Source organism: Schistocerca americana, chromosome 3 (assembly GCF_021461395.2).
Source record: "Schistocerca americana isolate TAMUIC-IGC-003095 chromosome 3, iqSchAmer2.1, whole genome shotgun sequence".
NCBI lineage: Eukaryota > Metazoa > Arthropoda > Insecta > Orthoptera > Acrididae > Schistocerca > Schistocerca americana.
In genome coordinates, this window is record NC_060121.1 from 988671647 (window position 1) to 988694427 (window position 22781).

The following is a 22781-nucleotide window of genomic DNA, read 5'->3' on the forward strand; positions in this document are numbered from 1 at the left end:
TTGGACAGCCACACCAGCGGAGCGGCACTCCGCACTAATTTTTGGTAGAACGAAGAGTCTTTCATGTCAGTGTCCGCCTGATAAGGATGCAGTACTCTGTGCCGGGCGATACAGAGTAATTGCGGAGTAGCTGTGTACCTGATCCAGAAACTCTGGGTAATTTCGCAGAATTGTGTCGTGTACGCGCGCCGCTGTGGCTGAAGAGACATCACACCTGGTCGGCGTAACAACACAATGAGAGCAGCCGGCTGGGGACCCTGTCGTGGAGCAGAAGAGCAGAATAGATAATATGTGCCTCTCAGGCTGTACCACGAACAGCCTTGCAGTTTATAAAAGTTAAACAGGTGGTCATTGACCTAATGAGCATAGCAGCACATTCTCGCGCTATTTCTCTGATTAGATACAAATTAAAATATGTGACCTAGAATCTTGTGCTTTTATTCAGTTAAGGGACAGTGCCAATCTGCATCGCTAGGTTTTATAGTTATCGGTTAGTATTGTGCTCCTTCCTCTTTATTAAGATATTAATTTGTCCACACTCAAGAGGCATTACCTCATTAATTCAGTTTGTTAGTATGTGTAATTCTCAAATGGAATAAATCTGATTGTCTTTCCTGATATTTCAGACTACACGTATATCGAAACACCAACCTTTCCTAAAAGCAAGTCACAAAATTTGGTAGGGTTAACTTCATATTAATTATTTATGTGCATTACTACTTTCTATGAGGCAAGCGACCTCACCCAATCCAATTTTCAACGGAGGACGGGATTGCATAGTCAGATGTCATTAAGTGGTTAAGAATCGCGTTGGGGGAATTTATAACAGAATTCCGAGTTCAGCAAGTAGTTCATTTCCTTATAGCCTCATGGTAGCGAAGGAAACTCGGAGGTCACTTCCCAAACTTCAAATCCAAAATTCTGCGTCATGCAACTGCCTTTCTCCATGTGGAAGCTGGATTCGGCACTGTCTGGGTCTCATGATACTGCGCCTGGTCACTACCAACTCCAGTACAGCACGCTGCAAAACTTGCAACCAGTGTCAAAGAAAATCCTATTAGAATGTTTTAATTCGATATGGCGGACAGGAAAATTCCCAAACTCATGGAGGGAGACAATTTCGATCCATCTTGTCACACTAGGAAACATATCCCAGTAGTTACTGGGTAGTCATCTTATCGATCTGTGTAAGAAAGACACTGGAGTGAACGGTCAACAGTCGTCTGGTCCGGATTCGCGAGATGTTGCTCCACTGTTGACAACATTGTCACGCTCGAGGCGGCTCTCCAACAGACCCTCCTCCGCAAACATCATTGTACAGGGATCTTTTCTGACACCAATAAGGCATATGACACTATCTAAAGGCAAAATATTCTAGGACAGCTCCAGCAATTGGGCTCTCGTGGCCACCACATTCATTTGGTCCTTCTTATCAAAATGTTCTTTCAGGTACCGAATTATTAACATGTTGCCGGATAGTTTTGGATAGGAGAAAGGTGTTCACCAGAGAAGTGTTTCAAGTGCTGCCCACTTAGCCATACTCACACACAGTACAACGTCTAAGGTAAGGAGTCCTGTGCAGTGCTCCCTGTATGTGAATGATTTTGCAGTTTTCTGTTCCTCCTCTGAAACTGCAATGGTCTCTTGGGGATTTGGCAGAGCGTGTGTGCTCCTGTTTTATAGGATTTTCACAAGATCCAGGCTAGACTATGAGTTTACAATGTACAGATCAGTAAGACCTTCTGACCTGAGGATCAATGACACTCTTAATCATGAAGCTATTGGGCTAGCTACGTGTTCTTATAGGACCAGCCCCACACCCAGTCTCTGCATTCAGCATGGGTAACAGCCACTCACCATCCAGTGGCAACTCCTCATGGTACATCAAGCATACAGGATTCTCACTGCTCCCAATTCGCCAGCACACCAGCTGCTCATCCAGCTATGGAATAGCTTTTCTTAAATCGTCCACGAACAACAAGACCATTAGGGATCCACATGAAGCATGTGCTGGAGCCACTTGGTGTGGGGTAGGTACAAACCCAAATCCATGGTTGGAACCGACTGCCACTCTTGTTACTGCAGAGACCCAGAGTAATTTTCGAACTAGCGCGATACAGGAGAAGTGCGCTCCTGCATATGTTTTTCATACAGTATTTTACGACATTTTAAGTGAGCACCACAACTACATATCTGTGTTCACAGATGAGTCTAAAGAAGGAATCTCCATTCGTTTGTTTGTTGTTTCTCCTGATTATGTCCGCAGGGCCCGATTGCTTCAAAAACTCACCGTGTTTAATACAGAATTGTATGCGAACTTTGGGTTATCAGTGACTGTATCGGCTTTACTCCGCAGATGATGCTGATTTGCGAAAGCTTAACGATCACCGATGTCTTCTTGCGTCAGTATCTATCTGATCTGTTCTTCATGCCAAGCCACAACTCTCCAGATTAATTCCTATTTGAGCTTTTCATATAAATTTTGGTGTGGCGGCGCAGCGATCAGGTCTTGTAACTCTTCTGCATAGCGATAATCTAGTGGGCTCGCTAAGAGCACGAATTTTGTCGAGTTGATCGTAATTCCTGCGTAGTATAAACTGGCTTCGAATTGAGTGAACCGTAAGACCAGGTTGTTTGGCAAGAATCAATTACACTACCAGCCGTAATACCAGCAGCAAAATCAACAGCAAGAGCAACAGAACCATCATTAGCAACAGGAGAATGATCCACGACAGCAGCAGAATCAACTCCAACATTAGCAGAACCAGGACTGTCAACTAAAAAGTCTTCAGACAGCAGACATAAGCCAGTGCCTCCATCCCATCTAAATGATTTTTTAATGAAAACCAGAAAGAGAAGAAAGCCCACAAGAGAAACAGAGATCTGACCTTATTTAAGTTGGAAAAGCAGGGAAATCTACAACAAGGTATCTACAACTTCATAATAATCCACAAGAATGTACAGGGCCTGAGCAATAAATATGAACAATTAGATGTGTTTGTAAATGAAACTATGCCTGATGTGCTTGCCATTAGTGAACACTGGTTATCTGATGCCAAATTAGAACTTTTTAAACCTATAAACATGGTAATAGCTAATAAGTTTTGCAAATCTCCCTTCAGAGGTGGGAACATGTTACTGTATGTAACAATCACATTTGATTTTAATTCTGTAAACGTAAGTAAATATTAATAAGAAGGGGCAATTGAATTATGTGCAGCATGTTATAGTGTTAATGTTATAGTTATAATGTTATATTGAGAATTGCTATACTAGTTTAATGACAGCTTGTAATATCTATATCATTGAATTATATTACTATTCTGTAGCATTAATTGTATTTGTACAATTGTATTGACACGTTCCACATCCAGGCGAATCACTCGCATGTACGGATCTATGGAATATGCATACCAAATAAAAAATAAAAAAAATAAATAAAATGTATAAAGATACCAAGTGGTAAAATTTGTTATGTTTATACAGACCACCAGATGGAAACTTAGAAGTTTTCTTAACAAAGTTTTGTGAAATGATAGAGAATGTTTTAATATCACACCTGAATAAGTTAGTAATTACAGGAGATTTCAACTTAAATGTATTAGCAGATAAGTTACACACTAGACTATTCAAGTACATTCTGCTTCTATATAATGTATGATACCTGATAAATACTGCAACCAGGCAGACTGTAGCATGCCAATCTGCAGTAGATAACATAATCACTAGTATTCATGTTTGTGATCATACATTTCGTGTTATTATGAGTGCTTTGTCAGACAACCACATAGTGGAACTAGGTGTGAACATAAAAAACATTTCTACACACAGTTACTATAGATATATTAGGATGAATACAGGCCAAAATATAACTCATTTGAATAACACACTAAGCAATGTGGATTGAAACAGTATTCTAATGACACATTACAGTTATGGCAAATTCCCAAGTGAACTACCATATACTACATTCTCAAGATGGTATGAGTATGCTATGTTAAATGACTGAGCAATAAAAAATTAAAATAAGAGTTCAAAAAGTACCAGAAATGCTGTATAGACCGCCTAATTTCTGGAAAACAGAAACATTCAGAAAGTGTCATTCAAAACTCAAATAATGTTTCCAAAACATTATGGTCATTAGTCAATAGAGATATAGGTAAATCTGGGAAACATACAACCAAAAATCACTTGCTGATAAATGACACTATACAAAATGGTCAGAATAAGGTAGCATATCTATTTAACAATTATTTTTCTTCTGTTGGCTCCAACATAAACAATCAGCTTACAAATCACCAATACAAATTCAAAGGAACACCAGAGTCAGGAAGAATGTTTTTGACACTGACAAGTGAAGAAGAAATAATTAAAATAGTGAGTAGCTTGAAGAATTCTCCTGCAGCAGGGTATGGTGGTCTTAGTCTGGACACTTAAGAAATGTATTCATAAAATTGCATCACCTTTATCAGCAATTATGAGCTTTCATATGGAAGATGGTCTGGTTCCAGATGAGTTGAAACTTGGTCAAGTTGTGCCTATTTTTTAATAAAGGAAATAGAAATCTAGTAGAAAACTTTCTGCCCATACCTGTTCTTCCAATAATATCCTAAATCTCTGAGAAAGTAATGTACATAAGAATCTGGAACATCCTGATAAGCAAAAAAGTTATTTCTAAGGGGCAATATGGGTTTGTCAAGGGGTCATCCATCATTACAACAGCATCCAACTTAATCAAGGATGTCACTCAAGCAATAGACAATAAAGAGCATGTATGTGGCATCTTTCTAGTCTTACAAAAAGCATTTGTTTTTGTTGACATGATCATACTGCTGGATAGAAAGTGGAACTATGGCATTCGAGACTCAGCGCATAATCTTATTATATCCTACTTAACAAACAGGAAGCAGTTTGTGTCTATTAGCACTACTTAGGGAGAATAAAAATCAAACACCACTGACATTAATTTTGGTATTCCACAGGGGTCAATATTAGGACTATTTCTTTTTATTATTTGTGTTAATGATATTCAGTCTATAGCAAACCCCACTACATCTATCTTATATTCAGGTGATAACACATTAAAACTCTGTGATCCAAGCTTATTGCAGCTCAAAACGGAAGCCAATACTGCAGCACGCATGATCTGCTGTATTTTAATGTAAACAAACTAAAATTAAATACGAATAAATATTTCTAAATTGAATTTGATCTTGGGAGCCAAAAAACTCATGAAACTATATTTTAATGGATGATGAATACACTAAAAAAGAATACTCAACCAAATTTCTTGGCCTGACACATGATGCAGAATTAAACTGGTCTGATCATGTAAATGATATTTGCAATTGCTATCTACTACCAGATGTGCACTAAGAAAACAGACACATTTTTGTAACATTACCACTCTGAGGCAAGTATATTTTGCACTATTTGAATCCCATCTAAGCTATGGGATAGAGTTACAGGGAGCCAACAGAAAAGATAATATGAAAAGTGTACTTATCCTACAGAAGAAGGCACTTAGAATTATGGGAAAGAAATGTTCCGGGAGTCCTGCAGAAATTTGTTTAAAGAATTTAAAACACTAACTGTTCATAACCCGTATGAACTTAAAATAATCATTATGGCAGTAAACAGTAAGAAAACGCTTAATAGAGAACTACACGATCACAGCACTAGAGGTAGAGAGAGACCCCACAGTGTCTCTCATAGAACAACACATTATGGGAAAAGTCCTCACTAAGCAGGTGTAAAACTACTGAATTACTTCCATCCTAATATCTCCAAACTGCCCATTAAAGAACTAGAAAATAAATTAAAATTATGGCTCCTAAACAATCCTGTGTATTTAATAGATGAATTTCTCGATGTAGTACACTCGTATGGTGGAAGACCATCTATCTAAAAATATATTAATCTCAGATCTTAGACTGTGTCACAAACCGTAAATATTTGAATCTCAGATCTGAGGACTGTGTCACAAACTGTAAATTTCTTAATTACGTATTGTAATAGCAATTTGTTTTTATGTACAGTCCATATATGTAACATTGTTCTCTCAACGAAATTTAGAAAAAGGTCTGTAGATAATAAAGCCAGACAATAATATGTAACTGTATTAAGTAAGGCTTTGAGTTATCCAGAAGACTGGAACAAAAAAACTTTGTAATCAGTTGATATTGAATCAAAATAAATAAATAAATAAATAGAGGTAAAACGATCGCTAGTCTACACACTGTCAGCATGTCTGTATCTTGCATGATATATAAATTCCACATTAGTCATTCAACCTTCTTGTTCAGCCCAGATCATGTCGGGGTCATCAATTGTTGAGATTAGCATGATTTGAGTTAACCGACCTTTCTTTGGTGTGAACAAAACTGAGTCTGGAGATTCCATGGAACAATATTTTTTATTTAGCTAACAGTGTATGCTGAACGGATTGGACAACCAGTTACTCTAAGTTGAGTACGAATGCGAACGTTAAACTCGGAGGTGAAACGTTGTGAAAATGGGTATAACCCAGGAAGATGTGAAACAGAAGACGCTCGTTAACACTGTAACACTGTATCCCTGAGAGACTGGGACTCAAGGAAACATAAAAAATAAAAACATGAAACAAACAAAATTATATAAAAATTCTTATGTTAAAGAATGGGCAATACAAAAGACCATAAAACAAATTATTGGCGCAGAAGCTGTTTGACACACACACACACACACACACACACACACACACACACACACACACACACACACACACACACACAGCACTGCACTACTGAACACAATGACATCATCGGTTGGCACGAACGTCGTAACAGACTCTAAAACTCCTACACATTACGATAAACTCGGCAGTGAACTATCTAGAAGCCTGACGGGTATCTGTCATTGTAAAGTTCACTCTGCACAAACAGATGAGAAACACTTGACTGTACAAATAACTTCCTCAAACACGTTTTAGCACCGGATTTGCAGATATCTCCTGTCCACAGCTCCGGTGTGTCTGTGCAGATGTGATTTGAACCCACAGATATGAGCGATTTCGCTCAAACCTTCAACGCCTACTTCCTGGTTTGCACATATCTCATTTATACACAAATACTCTTCATACGCAACGATCTATCTGCGCAGATATTATGTGTGCAGTCTTTTGCGCAAACAGATCGTTGCGTATGAACGGAACTCTACACCGCTATGTTGGTAACAGTTAATTTCGATTTCGATATGTATCGAAACCAGTGACTGTAGCTCAATTGACAATTGTACATGTTTGGTATGCCTGAGCCTGGAGTCATATGATTGTATACAAATATTTTACATGTTTATCAATCATGTGAGGTGTACATAGGGCATTACATGAAATTATGTCAGCGTAAATGACATCGGAGAAGTGATAATTTTTTCTTACTTGTGTTGCCTAGTAAAAAACATGCAGGGTTTACTAAAGAATTTTTTTAGGAAGTTCCGGGGAAAACAGAACATTGAAACAAGAGCTATTTGTCAAACGGACCAGGACACCGGGTTCTGTAGAGAATCAGCAGCTGATTTTAATAAATGTGGCAATGATACTTTAGCTACAGAGTCGCACGCTGAAGGACATTCGCGGAAATGCGACTTGTCAAACTGTGCAGTTTATTTCGTTTTTATGCTCCTGTTTGGAATTTTCGTTATTGTTCCGGCAGTGTATTTACTACACTGTTTCGATATTCTAAATAGCAAAACACCTGCGTATGTTGATATTCCTATTCGAGGCTATCAGCCTCATCGTGCCCAAACTCTGCACCCAAAAAGCAGACCAAAGAATCTACCGGACCCGCCTGCTCCATCCGTAAGTCAATGTTCAGTTGAAAACAGTCTTAAGTTTGACTGTTATCCAGAGGACGGATCCAATGAAGAAGGTTGTCGCAAGAGGGGATGCTGCTGGAAATCCGTGTCTGATAGAAATATCAACGAAACACGTATTTCTTTGGGGATACCATTCTGCTTTTATCCCCAAAACTATGGTAGTTATAAAATAATCAACAGTAGTGAAACTCAAACTGGAGGAGTAGTATTTTTACAGCGTATGTTTCGATCACCATATCCTAATGATGTGCCTGTTCTACGAATTGATGTAAAGCACTGGAAAGAAAATAAGTTGCGAATTAAGGTATGTTTTGTAAAAGAATTGTATATCTTAGTACTATAACTAGCCCTTGAAGTTTATTTTAATTAAGAAGATAATGTTTCAAGTCAGCTGTTCACTTAATGTGTCATGTCTTGGTAGCTCATAGGACTGATAAGTGAACTTGAACACTATCCATGGAGGGAATAGTAGAACATATTATGAGCTCAAACATTGTGAGCTATCTTGAACAGAATGTCCTCAATGTTAACCAGTATGGATTCAAACCCAACTCACACTTTTCTCACATAACGTACTGAGAGCTTTGGATCAACGCAGTTAGGTAGAAGCAGTATTTCTTTATTTCCGAAAAGCATTTGACTCAGTACCACTTGTACTCTTATTGTCAAGAGTATGATCGTATAGGGTATCAAGTGAAATGTGTGCATGTTATCTTGGATGGAGAGTCATCGTCAGATGTAGAAGTAACTTCAGGTGTGCCCCAGGGAAGTCTATTGGTACCCTTCTGTTCATGTTATGTATTAATGACCTTGCAGACAACATTAATTGTAACCTCAGACTTTTTGCAGATGATGCAGTCATCTACAATGAAGTACTATCTGAAAGAAGCTGCACAAATATTCAGTCAGATTTTGATAAGATTTCGAAGTGGTGCAATGATTGGCAACTTGCTTTAAATGTTCAGAAGTGTAAAATTGTGCACTTCATAAAATGAAGAAACGTAGTGTCCTATGAGTATAGGCCTAATATCAGTGAGTCACTGTTGCAAATGGCCTACTTATACAAATATCTGTGTGGGACCCTTTGTAGGGATATGAGATGGAATGATTACATAGGCTCAAATGTGAGTAAAGCAGGCAATAGACTTCAGTTTATTGGTAGAATACTGGGGAAGTTTAATCAGTCTACAAAGGAGATTACTGACAAATCACTCCTGTAACTGTTTCTAGAATATTGATCAAGTGTGTAACACCCGTACCAAATAAGACTAACAGGGGGTATTGAGCATACACAAAGAAGAGCAGTACAAGTGGTCACTAGTTTGTTTGATTCGTGGGAGATAGTCACTGGGATGTTGAAAGAACTCAACTGGCAGACTCTGGACAATAGACATAAACTATCACTAGAAAGAGTACTAACAAAGCTTTTTAAGAACTCTCTTTAAATGATGACTCTAGGAATATACTACAATCCCCTGTGGAGTGCTCACATAGAGATTGTGAGGCTAAGATTAGGATAATTACTGCATGCACAGAAGCAATCATTCTTCCTGCACTCTGTATGTGGATGGAATGGGAAGAAACCCTAATAACTGGTACAGTGGGACATGCAGAGTATATATGTAAAAGTAGGGGGCTACAAGGAGGGAAAGAGAGAGGAAAAGACAAAAAAAGCAGTTAAAAATTGCATTAGACATATCTTTGTGATGTTAGTCATGAAGACAGGTATACATAATGGGTTCACAAAGAAATTAAAATATTTTTAATGAGAAAACAGAAAGCTTTTGAGCTTGTAATTCCGTGTCTTGAAAGGAGGATATAAGATGAACATCAACAAAAGCAAAACAAGGATAATGGAATGTAGTCGAATTAAGTCGGGTGATGCTGAGGGAATTAGATTAGGAAATGAGGCACTTAAAGCAGTAAAGGAGTTTTGCTATTTGGGGAGCAAAATAACTGATGATGGTCGAAGTAGAGAGGATATAAAATGTAGGCTGGCAATGGCAAGGAAAGCGTTTCTGAAGAAGAGAAATTTGTTAACATCCAGTATTGATTTAAGTGTCAGGAAGTCATTTCTGAAAGTATTCGTATGGAGTGTAGCCATGTATGGAAGTGAAACATGGACGATAAATAGTTTGGACAAGAAGAGAATAGAAGCTTTCGAAATGTGGTGCTACAGAAGAATGCTGAAGATTAGATGGGTAGATCACATAACTAATGAGGAAGTATTGAATAGGATTGGGGAGAAGAGAAGTTTGTGGCACAACTTGACCAGAAGAAGGGATCGGTTGGTAGGACATGTTCTGAGGCATCAAGGGATCACCAATTTAGTATTGGAGGGCAGCGTGGAGGGTAAAAATCATAGAGGGAGACCAAGAGATGAATACACTAAGCAGATTCAGAAGGATGTAGGTTGCAGTAGGTACTGGGAGATGAAAAAGCTTGCACAGGATAGAGTATCATGGAGAGTTGCATCAAACCAGTCTCAGGACTGAAGACCACAACAACAACAACAATTCCGTATCTGTCCCTGTTTCCTAAACATCGCCATTTCTTTTCCTACATCCCTCTTCCTTTCCATTCTGCCAGAAGAAGGAGCCACCTGCTCCCAAAGCTTGCCCATTTCCATATCTTCTGTATGTTTTTTCTCCTACTACCATTTGGCGAGTAGACTGTCATCTACACATATTATATTAAATTTTCAAGCATTTCTTACTTCCATAGATATAATGTAGTAATGTGTTTGACTTCCATTATAAATGAAATGCCATCACTATCAGTCTTATTAAATGTGGAACTCATTTGTTGGGCTACAAAGATGCAGAATTTTTAGAAGCAACATTTATATTGAAAACTTGGTTCTTTATGTGGAAAGTATGCAGTTATTTTTTAGCCAAATGTCTTACATGAAATTTGAATTTCAGGTTTCTGATCCTAACAATATTCGGTATGAACCACCAGTGCCAGAAGTTCCTGCAGAAGAATTGCTGTCTGTTGAGCCAAACTACAGGCTGCAGTTTAATGGAGCCACCATTGATGTGTTGCACAAGTGGACCAACAGAACATTGTAATTATGCAACGTTTATAACCATTCTGTTGCTTGCTTTTTGTTCTTGAGGAGAAGTGGTCCTGATTCGCATATCTGTGACTTTTACCTGTCCGATTTTCTGATCATCAAATGTGTAAAGTGATGTGAATTAGCAGTCGATTGGGGGAAAATTTATGAATAGGGACTGTGCTAATACTTGGTTATTTTATGGAATAATGTTGGCAACACTCCCCTTCAGCTGTGAGGGAAAGCGAAGGGTTGTTTTAACAGCTTCTATTAAGCTACCAATCACAGAATAGTCTGCATACACCGTGCTTTGTAGTGGGGAATTGAAACTAATCTCTCTTCTTCCACTCACAGTACAAAGACCTACACACAACGTATTTGGAAAAGAAAGCCATGACCAGTAATATTTAGTAGTTTTTGCAGAACTATGAAACCCAGAATTAGATGCCTGAACTCTCATGTCCCTACATCTTCATTTCAAAATTGCAATGTCATTGAAGAGAAAAAAATGGTGGTGAGCGAACTATAGAAAGTACTGCATAAGTGTAAAATATGATCAAAAGCATTTACCTTGTGTTCCAGCCTAGTCACAAACTGAGGCTGTGCAGTGTATGAATAGAACTAAAGTAAGCAATGTGTGGCAGCTACTTCACAACTGCTAAGCCTGTCCACTTTGATGGCAGCAGTTTAAAATAAGATCTCATGTCCCAATATTACCACAACCACAGGATATGCTGTATGTTTCAGACATTACCAATTATTTTCCATTTCAATGCTGAAAACACAGCACCTCTTCTCATCACACGTAATTTATCTATAACTCCTCCCACTGTCTCTGTGAAATTCACTTGTTTTTATGTATGGCGTGTGGAGAAACAGTAATATGGTGTACATTGCTGATTGTTCATCAGGTGGACTCTGAGAGCTAAGTGTTCAATGGGAGGCCAAGATGTGGTGGGCACCCTCAGGAATGTAAATGGGATGTGGAGACCTTCCCTAGTTGCTTCCTGGCAGGGAAAGTTTGGAAACAGGAAAATTCATTAGGCAGTGTCTTATAAAGGTCTTGCTTTGGAAAACTGAAAATCCCTACCCAAAGCTGTGCCAGGGCTAGAAGAGCATCATTTCTTGCGGAGGGCCAATATCAGAGAGATTGAGAAGCTTCTTGCAGTCTCCAAACTCCATCACATAAGCAGCAGGAAACCTTTTGATTGACTGTTCTTAACATTGCATGATGCTGTCCAGGAAAATGGCTAAGGTGGTAAAAAAAAAATTGTGCTATGTTAATGCATGTCCTTTTTATGGTCAGCAGTATCTATTCCTTCAGTTCCAAGGCCTAGTTCTGTCATACACCATCCTCTTGAAGATGCCCCACCATAATCCTAGCTCACAGGCCTCTCACTTGAGCTAAAATCTTCCAGATGTTGTGGTGCATCTGTACATTCAATCATCATCTCTAAGGTTCGCAGGAGAGCTTCTGTAAAGTTTGGAAGGTAGGAGACGAGGTACTGGCAGAAGTAAAGCTGTGAGTACCGGGCGTGAGTCGTGCTTCGGTAGCTCAGTTGGTAGAGCACTTGCCCGCGAAAGGCAAAGGTCCCGAGTTCGAGTCTCGCTCGGGCACACAGTTTTAATCTGCCAGGAAGTTTCATCTCTAAGGCTGTTTCAGTGCTGGTACCCAGCCCTGTGACTTGCCAGCTATCTTCTTCATTTCAGCATTTCTGCTGCATCCCACATCATTGACAGTCTACCGAGACCTGCCTATTCCATAGCCCCTTTAACTACATTTTGTAACACAGATTCGTGTCATAATATGTGCCCAGCTGGTCTATTCCCTGAGTTAATTATGTTCTGTATTATGAATTTTTTACTCACTAACTTGCCGCAGCCCGCTGTTACATTATATTTTAAATGCATTTCATTCCTGTTTTTCCATCGTCCACAGTTTTGTGCCTGTACAGAGCTGCACGCTACATATAGCTTTTCATAAACATTTTCTGATCTCAGGACTCATATAATTCGAAGTCAGCAGCTGCTTATTTTTGTAGGTAGTCCTTTATGTCTTGTGCAGTACCTGGCACTATGTCTGTTTTTGTCTATTCCACTTCTTAAGTAATACAGTTGGCATCAGTTAATATACAGTCTGTTTCGTTAAGTACCTAAGTCTAATCCTGTTCACGTATGGTGAGTACTGCTGTGTCATCAGTGAAGGGTATCATCCTGATTTTATGTCTGTGACAAACAACTCCCTCATTGAGGTAGTCCTTTAATTCCCTAAATTCCTCTTTGTGATAGATACTATGTCTTAGATGTGGCACTTTTATTGGATTGCAAGTTAAAGCCATTATTCTGTTAAACTTGTTAACCAGTTAATGATTGTATTGAAAGAATGTTGACAGTTTTTACTGGGATCTTCTCCTTCTTCTTTTCCCTAGCATTTATCCATCTAGTATGAGGTCCACTTTTTCAGGATCTGCAAATTTAAATTAGTATTCAACTTTGTGGCCGGATGCCCTTCCTGACACTACAGTCATCAAGATATCTTAAGGGAGGTAATTTGTGTGCTTCATCTGCCTACAGATTGTGGTAGGTTGTTCTGTGTATTATCGTATTTTAACTGTTTGTGTAATGTATTCTCTGAAGCAGAGTTTGAGGTCCAGCACAGCATTTGCCTAAATGAGCGTGGGAAACTGTCTAAAAATCACACTCAAGCTGACAGGTGTACCACCCCACAATCATTAATAAGCCATGCAGATTCCACCTGGGTCTGCTATAGCTCCCTTTCTTGTAAGCTAGTGCACTACACATTTCACTGTACAAGCAGGGCACAGTGTCGACTGGAATACACTTTGAAGTTCTGAAGATAGCAGGGATAAAATACAGAGGGCAAAAGAATATTTACAGCTTATTAAGAAACCAGAATGTAGTTACAGGAGTCAAAGAAGCAGTGATTGAGAAGGTAGTGAGACAAGGTTATATGTAGCTTATCCCCAACATTATACAAACTGTGCGGGAAACCTAAGAGAAATTTTGAATGACTTGGAAGAGTAGTTAAATGTAATGGATAGCATATTTAATGGAGGTTATAAGATGAACGTCAACAAAAGTAAAGCAAGGGCAATGGAAAGTAGTCATATTAAATCAGACAATGCTGAGTCAGTCAGATTAGGAATTTGGTTGCTAAAAGTAGTAGAGCAGATTTGCTATTTGGACTGCAAAATAACTGTTGATGGCTGAAGCAGATAAGATATAAAACACAGACTAGCTATATCAAGAAAAGAATTCCTGAAAAAGAGGAATTTGTTGACACCTAATATTGATCTACATGTTAGGAAGTATTTACTGGAGGTATTTTTCTGAAGTGTAGCCTTGTACAGAAGTGAAACTAGAGCAATGAGCAGTTGGACAAGAAGAGAATAAAAGCTTTTGAAATGTGGTACTAAAGATTAGATGGACAGATTGAGTAAATAATGATGAAATACTGAATCAAATTGCATAAGAAAATTTATGGCACAGTTTGACTAAAAGAAGAGAGAAATTTATAGGACACACCCTGACATATCAAGGAATCTTCAATTTGATGATGTAGGGAAGTATCAGGGGTAAAAATGGTAAGAGGAGACCAACGTTTAAGTACGGTAAGCAGATTCAGAAAGAGTAGGTCACAGTTGTTATCTGGAGATGAGGGGGCTTGCACAGGATAGACTAATTTGAAGAACTTCATCAAACCAGTCTGCAGACTGAAGACCAGAACAATAACAACAACAAATTCTAAGAATGCGCACGAGGTGCCCGTCGGCAGTTGTTCCACTTGAAAATAGCCAAGGAGAGCTCGGTGAAAAGCTCATAGTATTTTAAACACTTGATGCAGCTGGGGGGCCCGAGAACATTTTATTCGACAGGCGTATTCACTGTGCAATAAAAGTTATGACTACCTGTTCTACTTCATTCGCACAAGTGACTCCCTACAGTCAGTGTGCTCGAATATAACTGACAACTAATTGGCTCCAGCCCAGTACTAGACAATGTGGTTAGCACACTACACTTGCACTTGTGAGGATGACAGTTCAAACCCATGTCCAGCCATCCTGATTTAGGTTTCCTGTGATTTAGCACCAAGTACAAAAGGGGCTGTACAGAAAATGAATTTTTCTCCATTATACATAACTTAGTGTCCATGATACTTTCACACCTACCCAATGGTCTGTCACTGGAGAAAATAATTTGAACAATATTAATATTGTTAATAGAAAATTTGGAAATGTACAAGGGCGGTTTCAAAAGTTCTCGGAATCACCACGAGAGGTCAGCACTAGCGCAACAAGTTGTTCGCGTGATATTCATTGGACTGTTGCATGTAAACACTTCCCGTGTCAGTGCTCTCGGAAGAGAGCTGTGGCGGTGACGTGGCTCTGTTGTTCCCGTGTAGTATTTGCAAAGATGCAAAAAAATCGAGTATTTCGTAAGGAAAGGTATGAAAGCAAAGGACCTTCATGCCGATTTCCAGAATACACTGGGGGACTCTGCTCCTTCGTATTCAACTGTTACTAAGTGGAAAAATGAATTTAAATTTGGTCGGAAGAGCTTAGATCATGATCCGCGGAGTGATTGTTGAGATGTGTCACTAAACCCAGGAATCACTGCAGAAGTGAACAAAATGGTCATGGATGATCACCGATTGAAAGTGCGTGAAATTGCTCATGTTTGCCAGATGTCATCTGAAAGGGTATATCACATTTTAACTGAAGAATTAGAAATGAAAAAAAAAAAATTATCTACAAGATGGGTGCTGCGACTGTCGATGCTGGATTAAAAACGCATGAGAATGGACATATTGGAAAAGTGTTTGGCCCATTTTAGGAGAAACGAACAAGATTTTTGCACCAGTTTGTGACCACAGATGAAACTTGGGTGCACTACTATACCCCAGAGACAAACCGATAGTCAAAGCAGTGGAAACTTGCTGATTATCTGCCACCAAAGAGAGCAAAGACAATTCCTTTGGTGGGAAAGGTCATGGCATCAGTGTTCTGGGATGCGAAGGGGATTCTGTTTGTAGATTATCTCCCTACTCGGCAAACAATTACTGGAGAATACTATGCTAACCTCCTGGACAATTTGCAACAAAAGATACGTGAAAAAAGGACAGGTTTAGCAAGGAAGAAAGTGATCTTCCATCAAGACAATGCACGCCCGCCCACATGTGCCATCACCGTGGCAAAATTACATGAACTAAGGTATGAATTGTTGCCACACCTACCTTGTTCACCTGATATGGCTCCATCAGCTTCCATCTCTTCCCAAAACTGAAAATTTTTCTTGGTGGTCAAAGGTTCACTTCAAATGAAGAATTGATAGCCGGAGTTGACCACTATGTTGCAGGTGTGGAGTAAACTCATTTTCGAGGTGGGATCAAGGCACTGGAACATCTTTAGACTAAGTGCATTAATCTGCAAGGAGACTACATTGAAAAATAAAAAAAATGTTTCAGTGATGTAAGTACTTTTTTTGTATTCCATTCCGAGAACTTTCCAAACCACCCTCGTAGTACGTCAGAAGAATGTTGAAGATTAATTGGGTATGTTAGATAAGAAGTTTATGGCACAATGTAACTAAAAAAAGGGATTGGTTGATGGAACACGCTCTAAGGCAGAGCTGGCCATGGTGGGTCGAACCCCTTGGTAGCCAGATGGGCGGGCTGCCTGCAGACCAAGGCTCAACCTGTCTCAGGTTTGCTAAACCATTCTTGGAACTGCCTGGCACAGTGTGACATACCATTTAGTATTACAGTATGGCATTTTTTGACTTGCACAACTTTTGTCAGTTCAGCAGAATCATGGTGTCAAGTGCTGTTTATCCTTTGCTATTTGTGTGTGGTATGGAGGACGTTCACTGGCCCAGTGGCTGTTTGCACAAAAAGAGATAGTCTAGCAACTTGTCGTCACAGTCCTGTAAAATGAATGGGAATGAGAGAAGAGAGGCATGAGAATTCTCAATACCTATTTTGCAGCCACATAATCAACAAGTATTGCAAATGTGCTATGAAATGACATTACAATACCATGCAGAAAGAATTTAAAAGATTTAGCTGACAATGAAAGAGCATAACATTCCAGTGATAGACAGACAGGATTCATCGGGGAGCACTTTGTGCTAAACTTGCAGGGATGCAGCACGTGTAGAAATAGGTGGTACAAATAGTAAAATTTCTTAAGCCCCATGCGTTATTCCACTGGTGGAATTGCATGAAGAGTATGGAGATTTTATATAGTACTGCAAAGTACAATGGTTAAGTCAAAGGGCATGCCTGGAATGATTTTTTTAAAATTTAAAATCTGCTTTTGTTGAATTTATTAAGAAGAAATGGAGTGCAGGAACGAAAATTAGAACGCCTGGAACAGATTGCAGACCTCACATTTTAAGTGGACTTGACTGCACACTGTCTATAGTAAGACACTACAAGATGAGAAATGAGTTATTTCTATTTTTATGAGGATGTGTTTAAAAAGAAAATTGCAATGCAGAATGGAAAAATTGTGACAACAGTCAAGTTCCCAAGCTCACTTTCATTAAAGAAATCGCAAGGCTTGAAGAATTCATTGTGGCTTTGAAAGAGTTGCAAGGTTAGTTTCCTAAACTTTTTGAGGTCACTGTCAGTCTTACATTTGTTTTTGAGCTGTTTTAGAGACTATTTCCTGTTTAAGTTGAAAGAACCACTGTTCTGTTAACTGATTGATCTGCATTAAAACTGCCCAGGTGTCTACTTTTTTTCCTCTTGCAGTTTCCGTGTCTCCTTAACAAGGTTGCAAAAGTGCTAAAATATTTTGGTCAACCTATGTGAAAGACTCTTTTTTGGCTATGAAATCAAATAAGTCACGATTACTTGGCAACCTGAGTGTGAAAGTCTCTGAAGTTGTCTGCATCTGCCCATATGCTGACAGTTTCTACTAGATAAAAATTATATTATGTCTTCAGTGTACCAAAAATAAATAATACTGAAAATTTGTTTTGTTTGTGATATATGTTATTGAGAAATATGCAATATGAAACCAAGTCATATGCAGTGTGACTGCATTGCCATCTAAATATGGTATGTTCACAGTTTCCCCCTCCTTCCACAAAGACAGGATGGCATAGCAGTAGGGGAAGTGTGCAACTGGCTGTATGTTATGACACGTGGACCAGGGCATGGTTCATGAACTGAATTCTTGGCCACCCTGCTTTAAAGCATAAAGGAGTAGCTAATTTGGTAGTGGAGGGAAGCGTTGGGGGGAGGGGGTAAAAACTGTAGAAGGAGACTATCTTACTGCAGTAAGCAGGTTCAAATAGATGTAGGGTACAGTAGCCTTACAGGGTTGAATACACTTCAACAGACGAGAGTAGCACTGAGTCATACCTGTAACATCACATCTTGTATGCAATGATTTTTTCGTGGGAATCCATATGGAGCTTTTCTTACATGATATCATGTGCATCAAGGTAATCAGATAAATGCAGTGTTTCTTGACATTTAAAAAACATTTAACTTGGTGCCACACCAAACTTGTTAACAGAAATATGATGTATGTGTTATCAAATCAGATTTGTGGTTTGATTGCAGACTTCTTGATAAGGAGAGTGCAGCATGTTATCTTGGATGGAGAGTCATTCGAGAGATATAGAAGTAATTTATTTTGGGGGGGGGGGGTGCCCCAGGGAATTTTGTTGAGATCCATGTTCTTTATATTGTATTTTAATGACTTGGCTGACAATATTAATAGAAATCTCAGACTTTTTGCAGGTGATGCAATTATCTATAATGAAGTACTGTCCAACGAAAGTTGCCCAGAATTCAGTCAGATTTAAATAAGATTTCAGATCATTGCAAGGACTGATAACTTACTTAAATATTCAGAAATGTAAACTATGTACTTCACTAAACAAAACAAAAATTTAACATTATATGAAGTCTCCTTTATGCTTGGCCACAGTCATGCACTATTTTTGAAAGAATAAACTGCCATTTGACTGTATATTAATGTATTTTTCATCTGTACTACTTAGATTTCAGCTTTTATGCCATTATAGAGTACAATGCTAAAAGTCCTTAGACCATTAATGTGTCATATCTGGTACTCAGCCCAAAGCAGGTAAATGAGACTAGCACATGCCTTTAAAATGTAACTATTAAAGATTTATCATGTATTTAATTATATATATGTATATTTATTTAATAGTTACATCTTAAAGACAAGCTCTAGTCTTGTTTACTTGCTTTGGGCTGAGTACCAGATATGACGTGTTAATAGTCTAAAAACTTTTAGCATCATACTCGATAATGGCGCAAAGGCCAAAACATAGTGTGTGCAGGAAAAAAAATACAGTAATATGCAGCCAAATGGTGGTTTATTCTTCCAAAAAAATAGTATTTTATGGTTACAGTATGAACAAGTCACAATTGTATCAGTTACTCGTACAAATATCTGGTTTTAACAATTTTCAGGGTTATAAAAAGGAATGATCACATAAGCTCAGACTTAGGTAGAGTAGGTAATACACTTAGATGGGATACTGGGAAAAATTAAGTTCATAAAAGTGACTGCTTATGACAAGACACTTATGTGAGCCATCCTAGAATATTTCTGAAGTTTGTGGGATTCACACCAAATAGGACTCTCAGGGGGATATAGAATGTTTACCAAGAAGGGTAGTATGAATTTTTACATGATTGTCTGACCTATGGGAGATCATCATGGAGATGCTGAGAAACCTGAACTGGCAAATTCTAGGAAATGTACACCAACTAACCTGCAGAAACCCATCTACAAATTTTCAAGGACCAGTGTTAAGTAAAGTATCTATGAATATGTTACTGCCTTATGTATCGCTCCCCTAGGGATCTTGAGGAAAAGAAGACTGAATTGGTTACGGCATGCACAGACGCTTTTCAGCAATCACTCTTACTGCACTCCCTACACAAATGGAAGAAGAAGATGACCTAACATGTGATATAATTGAAAGTATCCTTTGCCCTATTCTTCAGAGAGGACTGTAGAATATGTCTGTATATGTTCAAAAGTGCCAAATTGCTGAATATGTGAAACTTTATTTACGAAAACAATCATTCTGACCTAACTCACAGACCTGCATGGATTGCAGTGGTTCAGCTGATTTGAAACAGTTTCTAGTAAAGTCAGCCAGCAAATGGACTTGTCACTATTGCCTCTCCACCCGTTGGAAATGAATTATAGTTACGTTTCAAACAATGGAAAGTCCAGGATGGAATGTAACAATATTACGAAAAGGATAGTTGCTACTCACCATATAGCGGAGGTGCTGAGTCGCAGATAGGCACAATGAAAAGACTGTCACAAAATAATCTTTTGCCAACAAGGCCTTTATCAAAAATAGACCACACACACACACACACACACACACACACACACACACACACACATACAAATGCAACTCTTTGTGTGTATTTTTGACAAAGGCTTTGTTGGCTGAAAGCGTATTTTGTGACAGTCTTTTTGTAGTGCCTATCTGCGACTCAACATCTCTGCTATATAGTGAGTAGCAGCTATGCTTTAATATTGTTATAGTTACTTCTTATATTCCAGCTTTAATGGATTTTTTTTTTTTTTTTTTAATTTTTAATGATGTACTGTTGTAGAGTCAAATACTTGTGTTTCAGTTTTACCATGTAGAGTTTGGCAGTACAAGTACTACAACAAAGTCTAATCCATGTATCAGTAAGACTACTGGCCAATGTGCGTTGATATATAAATGGTGCAATCAGTAAGAGTGGTTACTGGAGGTATGCTCTGTCTCAAAACATCGTTGTCACTGTATGAATTTTGAGCTTACGTATCACATGTTCAGGTTACTAGGTTCAATATATTACTCAGCAATTTTCTTTCAGCCTTAATTTTGCTCTCTGGGATATATGAAATGTATCATATACAACATACCAGTTCACACAGATAAGTAATTGATCAAACAATGGAAACTCCAGGTAGGAATATCAACAATGTAGGAAAAGACAGATTGCTACGTACTGTAAAGAAGACACGTCAAGTTGCAGACAGGCACACTTAAAAGACACATACACAGAGCTTTTGGCCACAGCCTCATCAGTAAAGACACACACACACACACACACACACACACCATTCACACACACAAGCAAGCACACCATACACACTAGACCACCAACCCCAGCACCTCAGGCTGAAATGCAACTACCACATGGGATACAAGCAGAAATGTGGAGGGGGTGGGGAGGGGGAGGGGATAGCAGTGTGTGGGTGGGGAGAGAGGCGAACAGTGTCTGGTAGAGTGTGCAGGGGCTAGAATGCCAACAGACACAGCGTCAGAAAGTTTTGGGACAGGGAGATGGGATAAAAGGAGAGGAATGGGGAAAGATGTACAGCTACATTGGCAGAGGGCCACAAATAAGATGGGAGGTGAGAATGGGGAGGAGATAACAGGACAGAGGGGGTGGAAACTTGGGTGGAGGGTGTGGTGAAAGTGTGTTTCTGTAGGTTGAGGCTGGGATAACTACCGGAGCAGAAAATGTATTGCAAGGATAACACTCATCTGCACTGTTCAGAAAATCTGGTGGTGGAGGGAAGCATCCAGATGGCTCTGGTAGCGAAGCAGCCATTGAAATCAAGTGTTTCATGTTCAGCTGCATGTTGTGACACGGGGTCGTCTACAGTTTGGTGGTGGCTGTTCATCCTGGAGAACTGCTCGTTGGTAGTCATACCAATACAAAAAGCTGTTCAGTGATTGCAGCAGAGCTGGTAAGTGATATGACTGCTTTCACAGGTGGCCCAGACCCTGATGTGGTAGGATAAACCAATGACTGGACCGGAATAGGAAGTGCTGGGAAGGTGGATTGGGTAGGTTTTGCACCTGGGTCTTCCACAGAGATATAATCCTTGTGGCATGGTTTTGGGATTTGGTGTGGCATAGGGGTGGACTGGGAGGACTAGGATGTTATGGAGGTTGGGTGGGTGATGAAAAACCACTTCATGAGGGGTAGGATGTCCCTCATTCCAGGGCATAATGATAGGTAATCAAAGCCCTGGCAAAGGATGTGTTTCAGTTGTTCTAGTCCGGGGTGGTACTGGGCGATGAAGGGGACACTCCTTTGTGGGTGGTTCTTAGGGGTGGTGGGAGGATTCCAGGTGTCAGGGGAAATGGCATGGGAGACCTGTTTGCGGGTGAGGTTGGGAGGATAGTGCCTGTCTGTGAAGGCCTTGTTGAGACCCTCAGCATACTGAGCAAGGTAGTTTTCGTCATTGCAGATATGCTGTCCCCAGGTGTCCAGGCTGTATGGGATGAATTTTTTAGTGTGAAAGGAATGACAGCAGTCAAAATTCAGGTACTGTTGGTGTTGGTGGGTTTAATGTGGACAGAGGTGTGGACAGAACCATCAGAGAGGAGGAGGTCAACGTTTAGGAAGGTGGCACGCTGCCTTGAGAAGGACGATGTGAAGTGGGTGGGAGAGAAGGTGTTGAGGTTGTGAAGGAACGAAGATAGGATGTCTTGGCCCTGAGTCCAGATCATGAAGATATCACAATGAATGAGGATGAACAGCCACCACCACCAAACTGTGGCCAAGAGCAAAGTAGACCATCCCATGGCACAACATGCAGCTGAACATAACACACTTGATTTCAATGGCTGCCTCAGTGCTGGAGCCATCTGGATCCTTCCCTCTACCACCAGCTTTTCTGAACACTGCAGAAGGGAGTTATCAATACAATACATTCTCTGCTCCCGTAATCATCCCAGCCTCAATCTATGGTAACAAACTGTTCCCACACCATCCACTCAACACAACAGTTTCCACTCCCTTTGTCCTATCATCTCCTCCCCATTCTCATCTCCC

At 39.5% G+C, this 22781-nt stretch overlaps 1 protein-coding gene across 1 annotated transcript in view; it reads left to right on the forward strand.

Moving 5' to 3' along the window:
* Window positions 1–7274: 7274 nt before the first annotated feature.
* The window catches only part of LOC124605701 (lysosomal alpha-glucosidase-like), a 130351-nt gene continuing 114844 nt past the window's right edge, over window positions 7275–22781 (forward strand). The window contains exons 1-2 of the mRNA XM_047137562.1: window positions 7275–8158; window positions 10779–10921. Coding sequence (XP_046993518.1) covers window positions 7439–8158; window positions 10779–10921 — 863 coding nt within the window. The 5' untranslated portion in view covers window positions 7275–7438. The remainder of the gene's footprint in view (window positions 8159–10778; window positions 10922–22781) is intronic.